Here is a 22859-nt window from a genome sequence, read left to right as displayed (position 1 = left end):
TACAGTACCTGAGGAATGAACGAGGCTGCTCCAGGAAGATGAGCATCTCAGAGAGAGAAACCCTAAAATTAGACAAGTCAGAGCCAGCAGGGGTTGAGAGGTCATGTGGGCTGGCCTCCTCATTGTACTGACCGGGTAACTGAGGCCCAGAGGCAGGAGGGGACTTGCCCAAGGCCTATAACAGAGCCAGGATGCAATCCCACACCCTGACCTCATTCCATTCTCTTTCCACAAATTCCAGAGTCTTTTAGACTGGATTGGTCTAGGAGATATGGGGTCCTCTAAACGGCGGTGCCTTGAGGAGAAAGAAACTCAGAACAGCTGAGGTCACTTAAAATTTATCCACTATTCCCGCCCAAAGGCAACTACCGTGTAAGCTCTTGGCTGAGTAACTCGACTCTGGCTTACAACTAACCAGGGGAAGAAGCTGCCATAGCCTCCTCTGGTCACCTGTTGAATTTGATCATTCCATGACAAAAATGTCCTAGAAAGTTCTTTCTGGAATCTAACCAGAATTCCTCTTGCTGCTACAATCAGAGCCCTGTCCTCTGTTCTCAGTGGAGTTAAATAGCAACTTGTTGCTGTCTTGTGTGTGTCACAACCCTTCAAAGTCTGTTATTACCAGTTAAGAAGGATTGGTTGTGGGCCAGAGGGGTTGAGCCTGCTGGTGGGATGGACACTATGCAGAAGGGTGGGGAGGTAGCAGGCAGAATGAGGAAAGCCCCATTGGGCTGCAGCCCCAGCGCTTGTCCTGCTGACTCAGGGGCTGACTGTGGAGCTCTGTGCCCTGCCAGGGCCTGCTGCCTCCTGCCCACCTGGGCTCCTAGACTTGGGAAATGGAGGCCCAGAGGCAAAGGGAGGTGGCTGAGACAGGAACTGAGTCAGGATCGACAGGCCAGAGCGGGCAGGAGGTATCTTGCAGCAAGGCTCCAAGATTCCTCCCTTAACTTCAGCTGGGGCGGTGGAGGGGAGGGGGGCAGGAGTGAAGGGGCTTCCTTTACCCTGCTCAGGGCTGTGCTGAGGGAATGGGGCTTGTGGCGAACCACCACCAGTTCCCCTGGTTTAAGTGGCGGGAGAGAATGCTCCCTCTCTGGAGACAGAAACAGCTCTAAAATTCCTAGGCCTGTCAGGCTCTGCCTTTCAGTTTCCTGGTGTACCGGAATCTCCAGCTTTCTCCCAGGACTTCAGAAAGCCGGAGCTGGCTGATTAGTGCCAATAAGGTCCTTGAGGAATGTCCTAGATGGGGAGGGAGGAGGCAGGGCTGACACATCTGACCACTTATCCATCTTGAGAGGGGAGCCTGTGGGCAAACTCTTTTCTCCCCTGTGGACATCCAGCTGGACAGGGTCTGGTCTTCAGCGGAGGCCTGGATTGGGGCCCTTCCTCATTTCATAGAATCCAGCTCTGTGTTAGTGCTCTGTGTGTGCATGTTTACAAAAAAGTTGGTTGGGTTTTTTCACATGATAATAGTTACCATTCACTCTGCGAAGTGCTTTCCATGAACTCATTTGATCCTCAGAAGTCCCATTTTACACTTAGAGAAACTGAGGCTCACAAAGGTTAAGTAACCTGATTAACTTGACCAAGGCCACACAGCTTATAAGAATTGAGCCTAGGCAGTCCAATTCCAAAGAGTCTAGACTATCTCTCATAAAAAAATAATATATGTTCACAATTGAAAATTTGGAGAGAATAGGAAAATCAAAAGGAAAAGAAGCACTCAGCATCACGCTACCTAATGATACCCCCCAGTAAGGTGGTCTTTTAGTACATCTCCTTGCCGTCGTTTTCTGTGTCAGTGCTCCGATTTGAGCAAAGCCTTTGGGAGGTCAGACCTAAGTTCCCTGCTGCTTCCTTGGAAAACCTGTAGCATCAGCCTTGGCGTGTCTCTACTCTTCCTTGTGGCGAAGAGGCAGAGCTCATCTTTGGGCCTCAGAGTTCTGGCCTAAGGTTCCCTCCAGTAGGGCAAGGCGGATGTTCAGACACCAAGAGGAACCGGGCGAGGGCCAGGCCTATGAAGTGGTCTGGCTTCAAGGATTAGACTGGCTGAATCCCAGCAAGGGGAGCCCCACCCCAGAGTCCCAGAGTCCCGTCTGAGCTTTGGCTAGGGGTAGAACCCACCCTCATAGGCTCAGTGCCAACACCCTTAGGTGAAACTCTTGGCTGACTCAAGGACAGCGGCCCAGTGAGCAGGAACAGAAGGTTGGCAAGGGAGAAGTCTCCATCTCTGAGACCTCTGTCAGGGGTCAGAAGTGGGGCCGTGGGCAGTGGCACAGGGAAACTTCTGAGAGGCAGGCTGGGGGAGGCAGCACTCAGCTGGGATTGCTACCCCATAACCAAAATGGTATGTGTCGCCACCACCTTCTCAGCCTGTCTCCCTGGGTTGCCGGCGTCCCCCCTGGGGGACCAAACAGGGCTGAGCACCCAGGTGGCCTGCATCCCAGCCTCTGACAGAGGGCAGGCTGAGTCAGGCAGGAAAATTGGGACAGCCAAGGGGCTGGGCCCCCACCCTCCATAAGCCCCACTGATACATGATGGCAGGCGGCTTAAGGGGGAGGGGGCAGCTGGCCTGGCATGGAAAGCCAGAGGGTAAGTCCTCAAACAAGTGGCAACAGGCCACTGACTTGAAAGGGAAAATTGTGCTGCGATGGGGAAGGTGTCTGGCAAACCTACTGGGTGACTAACTACATAGGCTGGGCTGGAGCATCAGTGGCTGCTTGTTAAACACTTCATTAAGTGGCACCTTGAAAGTTGCCACCTCTGCATTCTGGGAATTCAGCGGGGACAGGACCCTGAGGAGCAGGGATGGATTGTCCAATAAGCAAGGTACACACAAGCTTACTTGTGCTTATTTACTAATCTGTGGTGCACAATTTCACATGAATTTCACCACATCTTTGATGTGGTGAAAGAGATGAAGTTGTGCACCACAGATTAGTAGGTAAACACAAGTAAGCTTGTGTGTACCTTACTTATTGGTTTATCTGCCCCTGCTGAGGAGGATTGAGGACATGGGACCATCTTCAGGTAGACTCAGGAAGAAGCCTAGAGCTCACTTCCAAATACAGCCTGGAATTTATAGGTCAGAGGCCTCAATGGAAGAGAAGCGAAAGGAAGTAAGGTGCAGGAAGAAGAGTTTTAGGGATTTACTAGCTGTGTGACCCTGAGCTACTCTCACCCCTCTCTTATGCTCAGTGTTCCCATCTCTAAAGTGGGAGTAATAATCACAGTCCTGCCTACCACATGGAAGTGTAGTGGGGATTAAATTAGATCATGGATATGAAGGTGCTTGGGAATCTATACAGCCCTACCAAAGCATGAGTTACCTCACCGGAACCAAGGGGGGAACGTGTCTGGCAGTATTAGGAACCCCATTCTCTTGAACCTGGTTTATGGGTGCTTCCTGGGCTTAAGCAGGCAGATGGCTAAAGCCACCCTTACCCCCTGGAAGGACACTATGAAGGAGGATCTGATTTGAGAAACTGGGGAGCTACCTAACATAGGCATGTAACGGCAACCCTGAACAGAGGGGACAGCCAGGAGCCCTGAAAGGTGCCTGTGCAGGTGGGGCACACACCTACATTTCTGTCGCTGACTGTCCTGATGACTCACCCCCTTTTACCTTTAAGGAAAAGCAGGAAAGGGTGTGGAGAGGAGAGGGAGGCATGTCCAGGGCTCCAGTCCCGCCCCCTGCCCCTCCCCACCCTCCTCTGGGCCAGGCCACCCAGCCAAAAGGCAGGCAGAGAGCAGGAGAGCCACAGAGCTGAGTCCAGCATTGGTCCCGAGGCAGCCAGTTAGCTCGCCGCCTGTCCATCTGTCCCCAGAGCCATGGAGAGAGCAAGCCTGATCCAGAAGGCCAAGTTGGCAGAGCAGGCCGAGCGCTATGAGGACATGGCAGCCTTCATGAAGGGGGCCGTGGAAAAGGGTGAGGAGCTATCCTGTGAAGAGCGCAACCTGCTCTCAGTGGCCTACAAGAACATGGTGGGCGGCCAGAGGGCTGCCTGGAGGGTCCTATCCAGCATTGAGCAGAAAAGCAATGAGGAGGGCTCAGAAGAAAAGGGCCCCGAGGTGCAAGAGTACCGGGAGAAGGTGGAGACTGAGCTCCAGGGTGTGTGCGACACTGTGCTGGGTCTGCTGGACTCCCATCTCATCAAGAAGGCTAGTGATGCCGAGGGCCAGGTCTTCTACCTGAAGATGAAGGGCGACTACTACCGCTACCTGGCCGAGGTGGCCACAAGTGACGACAAGAAGCGTATTATTGACTCGGCCCGGGCAGCCTACCAAGAGGCCATGGACATCAGCAAGAAGGAGATGCCACCCACCAACCCCATCCGCCTGGGCTTGGCACTGAACTTTTCTGTCTTCCACTATGAGATTGCCAACATCCCCGAGGAGGCTATCTCACTGGCCAAGACCACCTTCGACGAGGCCATGGCTGACCTGCACACTCTCAGCGAGGACTCCTACAAAGATAGCACCCTCATCATGCAGCTGCTGCGAGACAATCTGACGCTGTGGACGGCCGACAATGCTGGGGAAGAAGGGGGCGAGGCTCCAGAGGTGCCCCAGAGCTGAGCCACGCCTGCAACCTGCCCTGCCCTGCCTGCTCCAGCCCCCACTCCTGGCAGAGAGGACTAGTGTGGGGTGGGAAGACTGCCCCTTCTCCCTAAATGCTTTGCCCCAAGCTCAGGAAGGCTCCATGAAGAGGGACCGGCAGAGTTGAGGCCACCTGGAGCCAGAGCATTCCACTCTTTATGTGCTGTCAGGTGCTCTGACTGCTGGTCACCCCACCCGGTCCTGCTTTCTGCACCCCCCTCCTCCTGCCCTGCCCAGGAGCCAGGCCTCTTCCTCTCCCCTCCTGTCTCCCTTCTGCCCCAAGATTTAGGAATTGAAGAGTGTCCCACCCTTGTGGCTGAGAGCTGGACTGTGTGGTGGAGGCTGGGATGGGTGTGTTTTGTGTGTGTGTGTGTGTGTGTGTGTGTGTGTGTGTGTGTGTGTGACTGTGTCTGTGAGAGCAAGACCAAGAATGAGAGTGAGAGGGAAAGCATGTCTGCTGGGTGTGACCATGTTTCCTCTCAATAAAGTTCCCCTGTGACATTCCTCCTGTCTTCCAGTTATTGGCCGTGGGCTGGGACTGGGATTGGTGAATAGTCTACAGAGTCCCAGACTGTGGACCTCTGACTTAGGGTCCTGACCTCCCACAAGGCTGGCTCAGTGACCCATAGGTGGGACTTTGGGGCCAGTGACTCCAGAGGAGAGTCTGGGGTCCAGTTCTCTCCATCAGGGTGGCCCTGGGGTGGGCTCCGGTGGGACAGGTGGACGCAAAGGCAGCGCGGAGGCTCTTCTGGCTGAGGAGAGGTGAGTGGGTGCTGCACTGCAGGAGGCCGGAGAGCTCAGATCTGAGGGGGCGTGAGGTCTGGGGGCAGCGATGCTGGGGCACGCTGTAGTGAGCGGAACTGAGCGCCCCAGGTTTGAGAGCGGAAAGGAGTCCCATCAAGTGCCCAGCTCAAAGCGGAGGGAGTACGACCTGAGGCAGAAAAACCTAGATCTGAGGAGAGAGGGACGCCCTCCCAGCGCTCGGAAATGGGGACATAATGAAACGGAGCTGACGGGAATGAGGTACAAGCTGGGTGGGAAGAGCTGCGGGAAGCGGAGGCCCATCCCAAAGGACCGTGCCCTCAGCCTCGGATCCCAGCAGCTACACACCGAGGCCTGGGCGCGTCTCTCTCTCTCCAGCCCTTCACTGCCCGGGGCCGGAGGCGGGGCCGAGGCCAAGCCTGTCCAGTCACAGGAGGGAATTGTAAGGGTACCGCCCCCATGGCCCAATTGACCAATGGGGAGTGGGAGGCGGAGCGCGCGCGCAGCATGACCTCCCACCGCCTCCCGGGCCCAGCGGAAGCGTCGGTGCGCTGACTCGGAGGTGCTCCTCACTCACCGAGCGCTGAGGGGCGGTGCTTTCTCGGTTTCACTTAAACAAGTTGTCACCTGCCCGGCCCCGAGAACTCGGCTTTCTCAGAGCTGCGGAACGGGACGGGGTGGGGACGAGTAGAAAGTGCAGTTCCAGCCCTTTTGTCATCTGAAGAGCCGGCGGTGCCTGGACCAGGCCTGGCAGGCAGGATCGGCTGGGTCTCCCCCCCCCCCCGCGCCGGGTCCAGCCTTTCGGCTGGGAAAAGGCCACCAAGACGCCCCCACCACACCCCAGAGTCCAGGCAGCCCTGAACTGGTCCCAAGGAAACTTGGATTGTGCCCCTGACTGGCTGTACGACCTTGGACAAGCCATTGTACCTTCCTGGGCCTCAGTTTCCTCTTTTGTAATATAAGGGGTTTGCACTAAAGGCTGTGTAACGCCAAGAAGCAAAAGCAGAATCGCCCCATTCCCCAGTAGATTCGAATGAAAACTGGTAATAAAATCGGGTACAACTCCAAGAGGAGACATTGGAGAAGAACCAAGCTGAGTCTGTGAGGAGTCGCACATGTGATGGAACACAGATTTACCCATCTGTCAGGATCCACTAGCATTTTATCATATCAAGTTGAAAACTTCGCCATGATCTGTACAACCGAACATGTATTGGGAAAATTCTGGTTTGTTCCTTTGTTTTTATGTTTCCACATTAAGAGATTGAATTCACTAATAAATATGTAAGAACTTTGGGGGAAAAAAAAAAGTGGGTTCTGGAGTCAGACTGCCTGTGTTTGCATTCTAGCCTGCTTTGGCCAAGGCTCTTAACTTTGCTCATCTTTGTGTCCTTATCTGTAAAGAGGGAATTAAAAACAGTACCCCCGCCCCTTAGAATTGCTGTGAAGTTTGATGAAATAAGTGCACATAAAGTACCATAGTACATGTTCAACAAATATTAGCTGCTATTAATCCTTCCAGCGTCAACAATCTAGGATTCGTTCCACAATTCTGTGCCAAATGCAAAATAATCAGGCCTTAGCCCTGAGGAGCAGCTTTACTGCCAAAGCTGACTTGCATGCTCGCTGGACCACTGATAATGCTGGCCTGACATCAGATGGACACTCCTCCAGCTGGCAAGATTGTTGGACCTCAGTCAGCCTCATCAGGTTCCCCAGAATCCAAGTTTGGCCACGTCCACGGGACTCAGCTGAAGGATTTTCATCAGAGCTAATTCTACAGGCGGAGCTGGCAGGACCACTCTGATGTCTTCTCGGTCCCCTGTTTTCTCCCCTTTCCTGAAGATGTGCTGGGTTTGTTTCAAGGTTCCAAACCAGGCAGAAACTCTGGGCTAGGCTTATGGCAAGTGACTCTCCCACAGCTTTCGAGGTGACCTGGTTTCTCTCACCAGACGGGTCTGGTGACTTTCTCTTACTGGGGTTGGTCCTGGGAAAGGAACTTCTTTCTTCTTCCATCTCAGTCTCTAGCATCTGCCTGTTGGGCTTCAGATAACTCTGACGTGGCTGGCCTATATAGGGAAATATATGAGCTACCTTAAGGTAGCATGTTGGTGTTGAAGGATTTCAAAGGCAGTGCTGTGGATTGGAGCATCACCAAATCAGATGGTTGTTAGGGTGGGCTAGATGTGAACTTGTTTAGGTACCAACTTTGACAAGGGTCCCAGACCTTTTGTCCATGACATATTAGAAAAAATATTCTCTCTCTAGAGCTAGAATCTTTCTTACTGTTACCCGAGGTGGGGTCTCAGTGAGCATTTCTTGCCATCTTTTTCTGGCCTAGATTTGACATTTAAAAAGTTTCTGTCCCACTGCTATTGTTGTTGTTGTTGTTAGGTGCCGTCGAGTTGATTCCGACTCACAGCAACCCTCTGTATAACAGAAAACGCTGCCTGGTCCTGCACCATCCTCACATTGCCACTGAGTACCAACCAAAAAACCAAACTCACTGCTGTTGAGTGGATTCCAACTCATAGCGACCCTATAGGACAGAGTAAAACTGCCCCGTAGGGTTTCCAAGGAGCAGCTGGTAGATTTGAACTGCCGGCCTTTATGGTTAGCAGCCAAGTCTTAACCACTGCACTAGCAGGGCTTCCTACTGGGTATAGGGTTTTTTTAAAAGGGTGATGAAATATTCTGGATTTAGCTAGTGGTGAAAGTTGCACAACTTTGTAAATATACCCAAAATCACTGAATTGTACCCTTTAGAAGGGTGAATTTTATGATACGTGAACTGTACCTTAATTTAAAAAAAAAAAAAAAATCAGTCCCAGAGGCAAAGCTGGTAAGAATACCAAGTTCCACTGGAAATTTCATGGTGGCCATTCTCCCCTTCTCACCATCCTTTCCACTTGAGCATGTTTTTTTTAACCTTTTTCAAATTTCAGAGCCCTGGAGTGGTTGTTAAGAGCTCAGCTGCTAACCAAAAGGTTGGCAGTTTGAATCCACCAGCCGCTCCTTGGAGACCCTGTAGGGCAGTTCTACTCTGTCCTATAGGGTCATATGAGTCGGAATTGACTCGACAGCAATGGGTTTGGTTTTTTTCCAATTTCAGGTCAAAACTTGACTAGCCAAGTTTCCTCTCCCTTTAACATACACACAGAGCTTTGGATATACTATCTAATCCCTTACATTTATGTAGGTATTTATTCAGTTATGATTTCTTATCTACCTAATTCTGCCTCTGGGTACATCCTGGGTTTATTTCTTATCTCCTCAATTGAAGAGCTCCCCAAGAATGATACTTGTCTCATTCTTCTGCCTTTCTTCCCACAGTGACTCCAGCAAAGTTTCATGTACAAGGTACTTAGAATTTAGGTTTTAAACCATCCTTCCAAATGCTTGGGAATAAGGTTTAATGGCAGTCCAGTTCTTATGTTGTGAAAATGGAAATACAGCTGGTTCTGGAATGAGGCAGGGCTGCTAGTCAGAGATTGGGCTCACAAAGATTGCAGCCCTGTCCTTTCTGTGCTACCAGATGGTGCTCCAGGAAATGGAGCCCAGGGCTTCAAAGATCTCCCCTCCCAAGAGGATTTGTTGAGTGGTATGAGGAAAATTTGCAATCTAAAATTCTCTAGAAAAGGTATTTACTCTTCTTTCTCTTATCTATAGTTACTTCAGACAACAAAGTCCAAACTGGCTTTGTAGATCCACAGGTGACAGAGGCCAAGACTGCCTTCTTGGAATCAGCCAGGCACCCTACGGATGCCAAGTATGGGGTCAGGCAGGCCACTGTGGCTCCTTCCAGAAAGGCCAGATACTTCTCCCCCTCACACACATATCCAGTGTCCAATGTCTTCTCAGAGAAGTTCCTGATTTCAGTTGCTTGTGCCAGTATGGCTCTTCTAACCAACAGTGCCCCACTCCTGCCTCTTCTTAGAGAATATAGTAATAAAAGCAGCTGGCATGACTCCTGTGTGTCAGGCAGTTTCATACCTTAATCCTCACAGCAACAGCTTTTATCATCTTTGTTTTGTATACAAGGGGACTAAGGCTAGGAATGGTTAATAACCTAATAACCAAAGTTATACAAAAAACACTTACGTGCTTGGGGAGTAGAACTGGGCTGACTCCAAGCCCATGCTTTTAAAATTACAACAGTTATTTTCAAACTGCTCAGAGGATTCCCTAGAAGCTTCCCAGTGGTTAGGGTTTCCCCATACTTGGCTAAAATAGCCACACATATGTCTGTTTTGCATATTGTAGTTTCATGAACTAAAAATAAGTTTGAGAAGAACCACATTCTGCTATGCTGCCCTGCTCCCTTCTTGGACTTTCTAAGAATCAAGAAAGCCTTACTACACTCAGTTTAACTCCACTCCAGGGCCCAGCAGATAGGAACTGCCTTAAATGAGAAGAAGACTGTGTAGTGGACCAACTTCCTGGCTTATTCACTAAGTTCAGGCTTCCATTACCTGGTTCCATTCTTTGTCCCTTTAAATTCTTCACCCTGCTTACAGTGTCCACCCCGATACCCCAAATTCTTGCTGTATGTGTGGGGTGGGGCGGACAGATATCTGCAGGGTAGGTCCCTATCTCCTCAGAACCTCCCCCCATCCCCAGCTACCCACTGAGTCAAGAGCCAGGAATGTCTGTGGGGGCAGCAGACAGGTAAGTCACCCTGGGGGTGTCAGAGGCTGATTGATCTCTCATCTCCACCCAATCTTCTCCTTAGCATTCTCTGGGAAGTTTGTCCAGAGATAAGAGAGGGTTTGTCCAGAGATAAGAAAGGGAAATCTCGGTCTCGAAAAACCAGGAGTCTTCATCTGTGATTAGGTATAGCATTTGATACCTCAGATTATAGCATTGAATAAATATTTGTTGTGAGAGAAGAAAGGAAAGGGAAGGCAGGCAGACAGGCAGGCACATTTTCCCCTTTCCTCCTCCAGAGAAAACTTACCTGAAATTTCTTTGACTGTAGAGGAGACTTTTAGCTTAGCACAGATTATGTGACCTCTGGTGTGACTTTGAGTTAGGGGCTGGCTAAAAGAGGACACAGATTTAAATTGTCCTGACACCATTGAGGTATGTGCTAATCTGGGACTCTTCCTTTTAAAGGGGAGAGGAAGAGAAGGTGGGCGGCCCAGAATAGGTTGGGTGAGGGCTCAACAGCCAGGAGCAATAAAGGAGAAAGAAAAGGAAGGAAGGGGGGACTACTCAGCTTGCTAAAGAGTTTCCCTCTAGGATTCTGAGATAACTGGGCCTCCCCAACTGCTTTCAAAAACAGGGTGGGCCTTGCTAATGTTGGGGTAAGTCTGAAGCCAGTCCTCTTCCCCTCCCAGGAGGGCTGGGAAGGGGCAGCGAATCCCTAAAATCCATCTTCCCTTCCTCTTTCTTACATACCCTAATGAGATCAGACTTCCTACTCGGCCAACTGTGGGTATTTTGGTAATTCAGAAACACCTGAGAGCAGAATGGGTGTGTTTCAGGTCTGTGGACTTCAGGGCCTTACCTCGAACCTAAGCTTCTTTGTCTAGACTGGAAGCCTTCCCAATTACCTGTGGCCCCTGAGAGTTAGGAATGCCATCTTTCAGTTGTTGGGGTCTCCAATTCAGGTTAGCAGAGATGACCAAAAAGGTCCTTCTAAGGCACTCCAGAAGTTATTTACCATTACCTAGTGAGTTCTGTAGGCGAGAAGACCACCTTCATACACTGTCAGTGAAAGCGTAGTCACTTTTATGGAAAGCATTCTGGCAATACAACTAAAATGTCAGCTATTTCATTTGTATAACTTTATCATAAGGAAAAAATAAGAGACTCAAAGATTTGGATACAAAGATGTTAATCACAGTACTATTTACAATAGTAAAAAATTGGTAATGACTTACAAATAAGCTAACCATGGAAGTCTGGATAGGTAAACAATGTTATAGTCATACAATAAATTATTATGCAGCCATTATAAAAGGTCTCTCCACACACACACACACACACACACACACACACATATACACACACACGTTGCAAGAGAAGGAAATGAATTTTATATATATTTATATATCTTTTAAATGGGCTAAATGCCCTGGATTAGCACTTTTTAATTCGACATTCCACTTTAAAATGATGTATAATTCAAGGCAACTAATATGGAATATTTTCAGTGAAAGAAAATCTTATGTTTTCGTTCTACAAATTTCAAGCATCATAAATTGTCCTGTTGTCACATGGACTCCAGATCTAAAACAACCAATAAAACATTTTTGTTTGAATCCTAGAGAAATGTAAAACTTTTAGAAAAAAAAAAATTTTTTAAGCAATAACTCCCTACTCCCCCCACCCCCCAGCTCCTGGGAACCACTAATCTACTTTTGTCTAAGTCGTTATATTTTTAATTAGATAGCACATTAACTGAAAAAAGCAGGTTACCAAGTAATTATAAAATATCCCACATATATATTCTATATCATCCCTATGTAAGTACAGAAAAGTATATCATATATATTTATACATATATTTAAGTACATTTATTATAGATTTTAAATATTAGTGATTATTTCTATGTTATGGTATTATGGATGACATAGTTTTCTCTTGATTTTCCAAAAAGAAAAAAGAAAACTTCAGAATAGTTGCCATGTGGCAGCCATGTTGGAAGATGGTCTTTCACCCTACATACATGTCTCACCCTGAACAGGCCTCACCTGAAGCCCAGCTGTTTCTCTCTTCTGCATTGTTCTGTCCCCTCCCTATCATGTCAGTGTATGCACAAGGGAACAGAAATGCACTTTGATGTCGGTGAGAGGAGAACAGAAGCTATTTAATGGACAAGAAAACACCCTTGTTGTCACACCAAGGCCTGAAAATACTGTTTTGGATTATTTCTCATCCTTCTCCACTCCATGAATGCAGAGAATAAATGCTGAGGGTGTTTGGATACAAGGTCATAAAGCTCTAATGATGCCGTCCAGCCCCATGCCCGGTTTGCTTTGGTGACAGCAAGGACCTCTGTGAGTGATGCACATCAAAATCTGTGACCACAGCACCCACCTCACGCCCTGGTTGATGAAGGATTTGTCCAGCAGCCTGTGCGTCAGGATTCCTGGGCTCCCTCCATAAGTGACTCACAGCCAGCCCCAGGCTGTGCCTCTTGGCCTCAGTTTCCCTGGCTTGCTCAGTTGATACTCCCCACCTACTGTGCAGGGTGTTAATAGGGTTGAGGTGCTTTGAACTCCTCAGATAAAAGAGGCTATGGGAGCAGCACCCAGTTATTATCCTCCGTACAGCCAGGCGTGGGAGCTGAGGTCGCTGCTTTCATACTGTTTCAGTCACAGGAGCCTCCTCAGAGCCCCTCACTATTCTGCCTTCAAAACTGGGAGGCAAAGCTGAGTCACCCCCATCTCAATGCCACTTCAGAATAGATTTTACTAAACTGAATTCTTCAACTGCCCAAACCACCAGTGAACGATCTTCCCCTTGATTTACTGAAGCCGTGCTTTCCAGATGCGTAGGTTCTTTCTCCTGGTTGGCTACAAAATCCTGGGGATAAGAACTGTTGACTTTTTACCAGCAAGTATATCAAAGGTGGGACACATGCAATTAAGAAATCAGCAAAGTGGGCTATGAGACAGCCAGGCTAACCGAAGTTCAAACTCAGCTTACTGTTTCCTCACTGTAAAATTGGGCTTAGTAACATTCCTCATCTTGTCTATCTCTAGGGGCTGCTGTGAGAACCACAGGAGGACCATGTGTGTGAAAGCACTTTGTAAAATGCCAAGCCCTTCATATGTGTTAACGGGCCTGAATATCTGCAGACAAGACTTCTGGCACAACAGCCTTCCCTAGTCCATCTGTCACCTTCTGCCGCCACGCTACAACTGCAAAAGTGAACCTGGGCTGCCACCTGTTGGCTGAAAATATAAACTGCACTCAACCGGATGCAAGAGCAAAGCAAGCAAGCTCCAGTATTTTTCAACTTTAAGCCATCTGCACAATTTTTACCATACCCTCATAAAACTGTCATATTATATACTTAATATTTTTTCTTTAAACAGACTCACTTTATATAAATAATTTCATTTTTAAAGTAAGCTTTTACTCACTACTATAAATGGAAAACTAGTAGCACTTGCCAAAAATAGAATAAAACTGTAAAATAAATACAATGAAAATAAAACAATGTGTTTAAAGTCTAGCTAGAAAGTGTTGCCTGCGAGGGCTCAAGCCTGGGGCTAACTCTCTGTTAAAATGAAAGATTAACAAAAGCACAAGATCGGACACTGAGTGTCAACCCTCTAGTATGATGCTGTGTTCTGGGGGAAACACTGCCTGCCCTATAGGAAGAAACAGGACTCAGGGGGAAAGGCAGCCACTGGAGGGGAAAGAGAGAGACATTCTTTGTTCTGTTCCAACCCCCGGACCTGGACGGTCAAAGAAAGTTTGGAAGCCACAGAAAGTAGAAAATAAACTCTTGTATTGTAGTAAAGCACATTCCATCCTTGTCTGAGTAGGGCCAGTGCTCCACGTTCCTCGTGGCAGGGCCCAGAGCTCACGAGCACCGGGGGCATCGGTGGGTGCCCTGCTCAGTGCTATGTGATGCCATGCTTGGCTTTTCTTGCCAGCAGGGCTTTGCAGAGCTGACTGTCTCCTCGCCAGCCTCCCAGGTCTGGCTGGGAGGACTTGCCCTTGGCTCTGCAGCCTGCTGCCCACTGGGAACGTCCGTTTCCCCAGCGCTGTGGTGATGAGTCCTGCTCTCAGGGCCCAGCTCGTGGCTACAGCTGCATGGCTTCCTGCTCCACTGACTGGTCCGAGGGTGTCAGGTACTTCTCCTGGATGCCCAGGGTGCTGCAGGCGGGCCAGTCAAGGCTGACAGCATAAACAGAGGATGGGGAGCTGGCGTGGTTAGGACTTGACCTCCATAATGTTCACCTCCCAACCATGTCTGGCATATTCCTCCTAGCCCTCTCCTTTCCTCATAATTACAGCTTCAGGCTACAGGCAAAGGGGGCCAGTTGGGCCTGAGAAGCCCCCAAAAGCATCCAGATCAAGTGCTCCTACAGCATTTGCATCCTCCCCATGTGGCTGAGGATAAAAGTGCTAACCCTCCAGCTCTGGTTCAATGCACATGCTCTAGAGCTAGACTGCAGGGGTTCAAATCCTGATTTTACTACTTCCTTTTTCTCAGCTGCAGAGTTGTTCTAAGGATTAAATGAGACAATAAGAAGTGCCTACATATCTGGCTCAAAGAAAGTGATAAAATTCCGGCTTGGGCTGTAGGGTGCCTCCTACCTCTCTCTAGGACAGCAGGAAAGTGGAACAGGAAGTCACAAATCAGATTCACAAAGCAAAAGACTGTAACACTGCAGATGGACCACTGTGAGGCTGGCCGGCCTGACGTCTAGGGTATGACTAGATGGCTGTCAGCCAAGAAATATAACTTAGGACACACAGCTGTTTTACTAGATGACCCCAATGTCAGAACTGGAATTAACAACCAGAGAGAACTAGGTTTGAAAGTGGGGCTGCCATTCTGCCTCCTTTGACCCACTGCTGTTGATTCCGACTCATAATGACCCTATAGGACAGAGGAAAACTGCCCCATAGGGTTTCCAAGTGTGTAATCCTTCTCCCAAAAAGCAGCTGGTGGGTTGAAACCGCTGACCTTTTGGTTCGCAGCTGAGAGCCTAACCACTGCACCATCAGGGCTCCTTCTGCCTCCTCTAGAAGCCCCAATTTCGTAATCTATAAAAGGGGCCTAATGAGGATGAGACCCTGCCAAGTGAAGAACTTAGCCACCAAATGATGCTGTGGGCACCCAGACCTTTCTTTACCATTTTTTACGGGCCTATCAATCAAAATCCATCTCACCCCCATGGGGACCAGTCAGGGGAATCCCCTTATTTCTGTTTTACATATGGGGAACCCTACAGCAGCCAGCTGAGGCTTTCTAGTTTAATAAAAATCATGGAAAGAGTCTTACAAATACTCTTCATAGGTGTTAATATATCGGCTTATTTTGGTAGTGGTCTCCAAATTTTTTTTTAATGTTTAGGTAATCTTTTCCACCTTCCCAAAATCCTAATTCTTGTAGATTCATTAATATTGAACCAATGCTTTCTCATGTCTCAGTTCTTTGTATATGCATTCTTTTCAGATGTATTTCACAAACAAAAAAACCTTTAAAAAAATCCATCCCATCCCTACTCAAAATTACTCTCTGGAACCTGTGCCCCTCACCTTCATTTTCCTCAGGAGGGACTGCCTCGTACCTGCCCAAGTCAGCCCTGAGGATCATTCAACTCATCTTGCTTGATGTGGAATAATCTGAAAACCTTCCTTGTTTGTGGCCTGAAATACAGATTCCTGGGCAGGGCACGTGAAGCCCCTCATTCTGCCTGCCCACCTGTCTCACGCTGTTGCTGCTCCCGGCCAGAGGCCCTGACCTATGTGTCCACGAGTCATGCCATTCTACTGGCAACTCCAAAACATGTCCCAACCTTGAATCCCTACACCTTTGTGTATACTGTTCCTTCTGCCTTGAATTCCCTCTCCCTCTTAATCAGCTTGGCTAACCCTCGCTTTGAGACGATGCAACTCAAGGGTACAACCTCCAAGAGACTTTCCTTTACTCCCCATCTCCAGCAGAGCTGACCATTCCCTTCTTTTTGCAAATCCCTGCCTTATATATAGAATGAAGTTGACTTTAAGTGGGTAGGGTGGGGGTCAGGGTCTAAAATTAGCACAAATGTATATGATCAAAATTACCCTTGAAAATTCCTTACATCATTCATTAAATATAGGACACATGGTTTTGTGAATACAATCTTGTACGATAATACGAATGCAGAATGTACAATGCGCAAAATACAATTATAGCACTATTTAAACTGGCTCCTGCCCTTTTCTGCTGAGCACATGCAGTTGAATTTGCCAACATTAACTGCTTGTGTGAGACGGCTCCTCGGTACCTTTATCAGACAGTGCACACTCTGCAGCCATCATTTGAGACTTGTCTGTTCCCTGGTGAGCTTCGTTTCTCACGTCTGAGGGCCTGACACAGATCAGTAAGTGCTGGTCAAAATTATTTTCCTTCATGTCCAGGGACTCTAGAGGGCCCTTTGTGCCTAGCATCCTGTGTTTGGATGCTGAATCTCTGAGACTATTAGCCTAGAGGGCCTGGACTTCCCTGTCCTGCCTCACGCACAGCCTTTGTGACCTGAGGGACACCCCATCCATGCCCTTGGCTCCACTTGTACTCATCACTAACCCAGCCGTAGTTCTAAACGTCTAGCTGCCTCCTGGGTATCTTCTCTGGATGTAGCACACCCCACCTCACACACAGCACACCTCCCAGCTCCCATCCCTTCCAACCCCAGGACAAACCGGACCCCTCCACCTAGTCTTGCCTAGTGGTTTGACTAGCACAACCACTCACCCCACAGTCCAAGCCAGAAATGTGAGAAATCTAAATTTCACTCCACCTCCATCTATCCCGTAACCACCCACTCACCAACTCTCACAGTCTCGTTGTGCACCATGAAGTCGACTCTAACTATAGCAAACCTATGTTCGATTCATAGTCTAATGCCTTAATATTTTTCCAATCCATACCCTACCTTCTACTCACTGTAAATGTTTCATCCCTTCTCACCTAAAGAGAAAGCAAAAACTCTTCTGTTCCCAAGCATATCCCTCAAATGCACTTTTCCACAGTTATGAACTGAATTGTGTCCCCTGAAAACAGGTGTCATAAATCCTAGTATACTTGTAGTTATAATCCCACTTGGGAAGGAGTCTTCTCTGTTATATTAACAATGTAGTAAGAGTGTAGGATGTGTCTTAAGCCAATCTCTTTTGAGATAAAAGAGAAGATTAAGCAAGAAGCAAGCACAGATGGGGGAAGACAGATGCCAGGCCACACAAGATCTCCGAAGAACGAAGAGAAAGAAGCTGAAAGAGGCAGGGATCTTCCCCCAGAGCTGACAGAAAGAGAAAGCCTTCCCCTAGAGCTGGTGTCCAAATCTGAACTTCTAGTCTCCTAAACTGTGACAAAATAAATTTCTGTTCCTTAAAGCCACCCACTTGTGGTATTTCTGTTATAGCTGCACTAGATGACTAAGACACACACTCAGAGGCCTTCTTCTAACATACACATGTAATCAGGCATTCAGCAATACTCTGCTGGTCCCCACTGCCGATCCACGAGCTGGAGTCCACACTCTTTAGCAGGCGACTCGGCCCTCCAGCACCAGCCCTGCCCACCTCCCCTGCATCTCCTTTTCCCCTTCACACTCAACACACCAGGCAACCTAACCTCCTGCATTTCTCCCTGCCCTCTCATTTCTGGGTCTCTGTATTTGTTGTTTCTTCTGATCAATTTCCTTCCTCCTCCTCAGGTACAACCAACTGAAGCACTGTGAAGCACTTGAACATGAAAGACAATCACCAGGGAGCCTGACTGGCCAACATGAAATCAGTCACCTATAAAGCTGTGGCCATCCCTGGGCCCCATGTCTCGCCCTTTGGCTGTGGCCGGGAAGAGGGTTAAGGCTAGAGAGCAAGGATACGAGGAGAAATGGAAGTCGGCTCCCACCGCAGCAGACATCATGGCCTCCAGGCTTCGCTGCTCGTGGACCCCGAAGCAGTAGCCGTTGGCTTTATCCACAGCCTGCAGCACTCGTTGGATGCTCTCCTTGTCCTGGGTGGGGAGGACAGAAACAGCTCTGTGAGTGGCAACGGAAGTGTGCAGAACTGAGGTTGTTAACCAAATGTGTTGCACTCTACAAACACACCGCCCTCGATCTTGCCCCCTGATGCCTTTCTACGTGCAGCCTCCGTGGCCTGGAGTACTCTTACACCCCTCAGTGGACTGGCTAAATCCCATCTTCCCTGGTCATCAGCCCACCCAGGTTAGCACAGATATGCCCCTCTCATGCACACCCACAGTGCCTTAAGGATGCTCCCTCTTGTAGCTCTGATCTTGACCTTTTTTTTTTTTTAAATACTTTATTGTGTTTTCAGTAAAGATTTACACAACAGTTTAGGTTCCCATTCAACAATTTCTATGCAAGTTGTTCAGTGACACTGGTAAGATTCTTCACAATGTGTGAATATTCTCATTATTTCCATTCTGGCTGTTTCATTTCCATTAATCTAGTTTCCCTGCCCCCTTACATTCTCATTTATGTTTTGAAGTAACTGTTGACTGTTTGGTCGATCTCGTCATCTCAGAAATGCCTATTAACTTGTCTACCTCCTCTACTTGACTGTGTGCCCCTTGAGGTCAGGGACTTGTCTACTGAGGCATCTCAAGAGCCTGGCACAGTCCTTAGCTAACAGTAGGCACTCAGTAGACATGCATGTTATGGAACCTGGCTATAACTGTTCCCTCATCCATATGGTGGTGCAGCGGTTAAGAGCTACAGCTGCTAACCAAAAAGTCAGGAGTCCGAATCCACCAGCCACTCCTTGGAAACCCTATCAGGCAATTCTACTCTGACCTATAGGGTTGCTATGAGTCAGAATCGACTCGACAGCAACTTTTTTTTTTTTTTAATAACAGTGGTAAGAACAGTCCATGCCTCACATGATAGGAAGGACAAATCAAGATAATGCATGTTCAGCCCTTAGCACAGTGCTTGGCACACAGAAAGCCTTCAGTAAGTGGTAGTTGTTATAATTAACATTACAGCGTTCAACTTCCTCATTTTAGAGGAGAAAGGTGTGGTATTAGAAAGAGAAGAGACAAGTTAGCTCAATACAGAACAGACAGGGTGAAAGTCTGGTCACCCCCTTTACTGGAATCCTGCCTACCACAGCCCCTGATCCTGAAACCAAGGGGACCCAACAACAGTTAGACCTAGGACAAAGACCACCGTCTAGGCCCTTAAAGCTTCCTGTACCCTGGACGTGATGAGGTCCCAGGCACGGGGGAAGCCAGGAGGAAGAGGCCTCCTAGTCCCCAGTACCTGGATGTTGAGAGGTATGAAGGAGACCAGGCTGTAGTCTTCGATGAGCTGCACCAGTTTCTCGTTGAGCTGGCGGTAGTGGCGGAAGAATGGGTCCGAAGTAAGGTGGTCAAGCAGGTAGGAGAGGTCCAGGACCTCCGTGTAATAGTCCAGGTTGAAGGCTAAAGTGAGAGATGAGTGTTCAGGAACAGCTGGCATCAGGCTAAAGACTTGAGAAGCACACTTTCTTCCTTTGCTTTCATTCACTCATCCATTCAGCAAATATTGACTGAGGCAGTGAAATGAGGTCAGTAAAAAGAGAGTACTTGGTTTTACCTACCAGCTCTGCCATTTACCAGCTATGCTCACCTCATGGGGACTGTTGTAAGGATTAAATGTGATTAACTCCAGTACAGATAAATGCTTGATTAATGGCTCTAAGTAATGACAGTGAACGTGTACCAAGAATCGTGCTCAATGCTGGAGCCAGAGTGGTGAACATGGCCCCTACCGCATGAAGCTCAGTCAGGTGGTATCCCTGGGGCTTGGCACAAACACTATCAAGACTCCATAAAACCTGCTGCCGTCGAGTCGATTCCGACTCATAGCGATCCCATAGGACAGAGAAGAACTGCTCTATAGGATTTCCAAGGAGCAGGATGATGGATTCGAACTACTGACCTTTTGGTTAGCAGCCTGAGCTCTTGACCACTGTGCCACCAGAGCTCCATAAATGCTGACCAAGTAGCAGGGTGGCCTCTTAGGTAAATCATTTTCCCTTTCTGGGCTTGTTCCTTCTCAATATAAAATGCAGAGACCAAACTAGATGATTCTGAGGTCCCTGGGTCTGTTCTAGGAGTACAAACGTCCTATTAAAAGAAGGAAAGTGCCACTCCACTTCCTGCAACTGCCCGTCTCTGCCCAGAAAACTCAAATAGTTGGGCTGCTTGGCAAGTCTGTCCCAAAGCAAGCTGGGGGAATCAGGCGGACAGAGATCAATCAATCAACTCAGTCCCTGCCTCTGCCTCCAAGCTTAAGCAGCAACTGGCTGATTAGAAATTGACTTCCCCATTCCTACAAGAAAGGATGTGCTGGGCATTCCAACACAACTTGCTGGATTGCTAACAGGTACATTTCTCCCTGAGAATTAAGAAACTGGGGCCAGATACACTTGGGGTTGGATTTCATTTAAGCTAATATACGAGCTATGTGATTGACCTTGGGCTATTCATATACTATCTCTAGGCCTCAGTTTCCTCATCTCACAAGCACAGTCTCTTATGTGAATGACTGGCAAGATTCAGAGCTAGAGAGCTCTAGGACCACCATGTAGCCATCTGGGCTGGAGGCTATGAAGGGGGAGAGGGACTTGGGAACACTGTATATCTGAGTGCAGATTAAATGGGGCCTCTGTGCTTGCCAAGAGATGGACCAGGACCCTGGGCTGAGGGGCCCCCTACAAGGCTGACATGCCTCCATGTCCTGACTGGCAGCCATTCAGCCTTTCTGGACAAGGCCCTGGCTTGTCAATTTCCTTCCTTGTTCAGTTCTGGTCATTTTAGCTGATCTTTTCGAGGTTCCTTTGTGGCTGGAGATGCTATTTAGGGTGTTGATGTTCCCAGCTCAGCAGAGCACTAAGTGCTGGCTATTGGGCCCCTGCCTCATACCAGCCTACTTCTCCCTCAGTCTTCCCCCCTTTGACAAATGGCACCCCTATACATACACAGGCTTGGTCTGAAACCTGAGTCATTCTTAATTCTTCTGTCTCCAAAATCTAGAACATTATCTGCCACAGAGTGACCCAAAATAACTGGGAAGGGTCAGAACCTGCCTATGGCTATTATCATCAGGCCCTGCATAGTTTAAAGCAGCTTCCTTTAGCCAACATCTGTGCTTCACTCCTGCCCATCTGCTGCCCTACTCCTTGCCTGATGGGATCAGGAGCCCTTACCCAGCTTCCCATAGTGTTCAATGAGGTCCATTTTGGAGAGGAGATTGACATGAGGCAGCTCCACATGCAACATGGTGGCCAGGGAGGTACACAGTACTGAAATGAACTTGGCTGGGTCTGTGCAGTAGTGAGAATCCACCAGATGGACAGCAGTCAGCTGGGAAGGGAGAAAGAGACAGAGTGAGAGTGGTCTGGGAAGGCAGTGAACGTTAGGGCCTGTATCTCAGCAGACTGGGGGCTCCTGAGGACAGAGTGCAAGGCTTCCCTACTAGTCCTCCTGCTTCTGTTTTGTACTAATATCCAACCTCGTGTCCTCCTCCCAGGGGATAGAAGCATTTTTCCTTATAAGAAGCCTTGCAGTGAGCCACCTAGTGAGCACCTGGTTCTCACTTTCCACTGCATATGACTCCATTCTTTAAACTTACTTTAGCCCACCAACTCACAACAGTAATTACTATGGCACTTTCCACATAACCCCTTCCATACTTCAATAATCCAGAGTTGGGTAACACCCATTTTACAGATGAAAAAATTGAGGTTCAGAGAGATTAACTGACTTAACCAGGACCACACAGCGAGTCAGTGACAGAGCCAGAACTCTAACGCACACTTGTTTTACTACAAATCAACTCGGTCCCTACCTCGCTGTGTGACATGGGGGCGTGGCATCTGCCCTCCTCCCTAAGTCTTATCTGCATAACGGGCCTGCCCAACCGCAGACGCACCCTGAGGTCCCACTGCACCATTTGGGAGAAGATGCTGCGCAGGGCGCCGTGGTGCGTGCAGAGCTCCACCTGGCCAGGGCAGTCGAAGAGGAAGTAGTGGTCGCGGAGAGGGTTCAGCTTGGCATGCAGCCAGTCCATGTTGGCCTCCAGGTACTCCATGCAGTAAAGCAGGCCGCCGTTGGGCCCCAGCCGCAGGGCGTCCATCACGTCAGCCAACCCCACCAGCTCCCCCACGTCCACAGCGCACTCATACGGCAGCCCCTCGTTGGCCGGGTCCAGATTCACCACGGCCACACGCCGGCCCAGAGCGCGCAGGAACTCACTCATGCCCAGGCAGTACGTGGTCTTCCCCGAGCCTGGCGGGCCGATCACCACCTGCCCGAAGGCTGTGGTCGGGGCGGCCCCCGCCATGGGCAGAACGCGTCCCCGAGCAGAGCAGAGCTGCTTAGCGGGAAAAAGGCAGGGGAGCCGGGCCGGGGATGAGATCTGAGGGCGAGGGGATCTCCAACGCGCACTTCGGTGAAGGCCTGCGGGAAGTCCTAGAGGTCGCCTAGGCGGAACAGCCCAGAACCCGAGCGGTGCAAGAGGAACAAATGGACCGGCACTCGACTTCCGCACGACGTCGTAAACGCCGGGGCCAGGAGAGGAAGTCCCGCCCCCACGGTGGCAACGCAGCGTGGTACGGGGGGCGTGCCCACGCAGTCGCAGTTTTCCCCACTAAGGGATGTGCTGGGATGGGAGCCTAGGGAGCAAAGTTTCTCCAGATTTTCCCAACCTTCCTCCAGGCCCAAATTAGAAAACAGAAAAATCTAGTCATAAACTTCTTTATTCTCCCTCTACGGCGCACGCCTGGGCCTCCTTCCGCGGATTCTCATCTGTCTGGTC

The 22859-nt window shown here is 49.1% G+C and overlaps 2 protein-coding genes across 2 annotated transcripts; one reads left to right on the top strand and one right to left on the bottom strand.

The window, feature by feature from the left end:
* Window positions 1-3828: 3828 nt before the first annotated feature.
* Window positions 3829-4575, top strand: SFN (stratifin). Its single transcript, XM_004377072.1, has one exon. The coding sequence runs from the start codon at window positions 3829-3831 to the stop codon at window positions 4573-4575; it is 747 nt and encodes a 248-aa protein (XP_004377129.1).
* Window positions 4576-12187: 7612 nt separating this feature from the next.
* Window positions 12188-22551, bottom strand: GPN2 (GPN-loop GTPase 2). The gene is made up of 5 exons (XM_023732081.1): window positions 21975-22551; window positions 21250-21406; window positions 19254-19480; window positions 17919-18049; window positions 12188-14196 (listed from the first exon to the last, which is right to left on the bottom strand). Exons 1-5 carry the CDS (start codon window positions 22383-22385, stop codon window positions 14124-14126), a joined length of 999 nt encoding a protein of 332 aa, XP_023587849.1. The 5' UTR covers window positions 22386-22551; the 3' UTR covers window positions 12188-14123.
* Window positions 22552-22859: the final 308 nt, after the last annotated feature.

The sequence above is a fragment of the Trichechus manatus genome, unplaced genomic scaffold (genome assembly GCF_000243295.1).
Source record: "Trichechus manatus latirostris isolate Lorelei unplaced genomic scaffold, TriManLat1.0 scaffold00048, whole genome shotgun sequence".
NCBI classification, from domain to species: domain Eukaryota; kingdom Metazoa; phylum Chordata; class Mammalia; order Sirenia; family Trichechidae; genus Trichechus; species Trichechus manatus.
The sequence above is the reverse complement of the archived record's forward strand: the minus strand, read 5'-3'. Positions and strand labels throughout refer to the sequence as shown.

Bases quoted from the DNA above. Each gene is read 5' to 3' on its own strand.
- SFN (XM_004377072.1), top strand. From the start codon at position 3,829: ATGGAGAGAGCAAGCCTGATCCAGAAGGCCAAGTTGGCAGAGCAGGCC.
- GPN2 (XM_023732081.1), bottom strand. From the start codon at position 22,385: ATGGCGGGGGCCGCCCCGACCACAGCCTTCGGGCAGGTGGTGATCGGC. The intron at 18,050-19,253 runs GTACAGGAAGCT...CTCCCCACCCAG, and splicing joins GGGACCTCATCACGTCCAGG to GACAAGGAGAGCATCCAACG. The intron at 14,197-17,918 runs GTATCCTTGCTC...GCCCGCCTGCAG, and splicing joins GCCGACTTCCATTTCTCCTC to CACCCTGGGCATCCAGGAGA.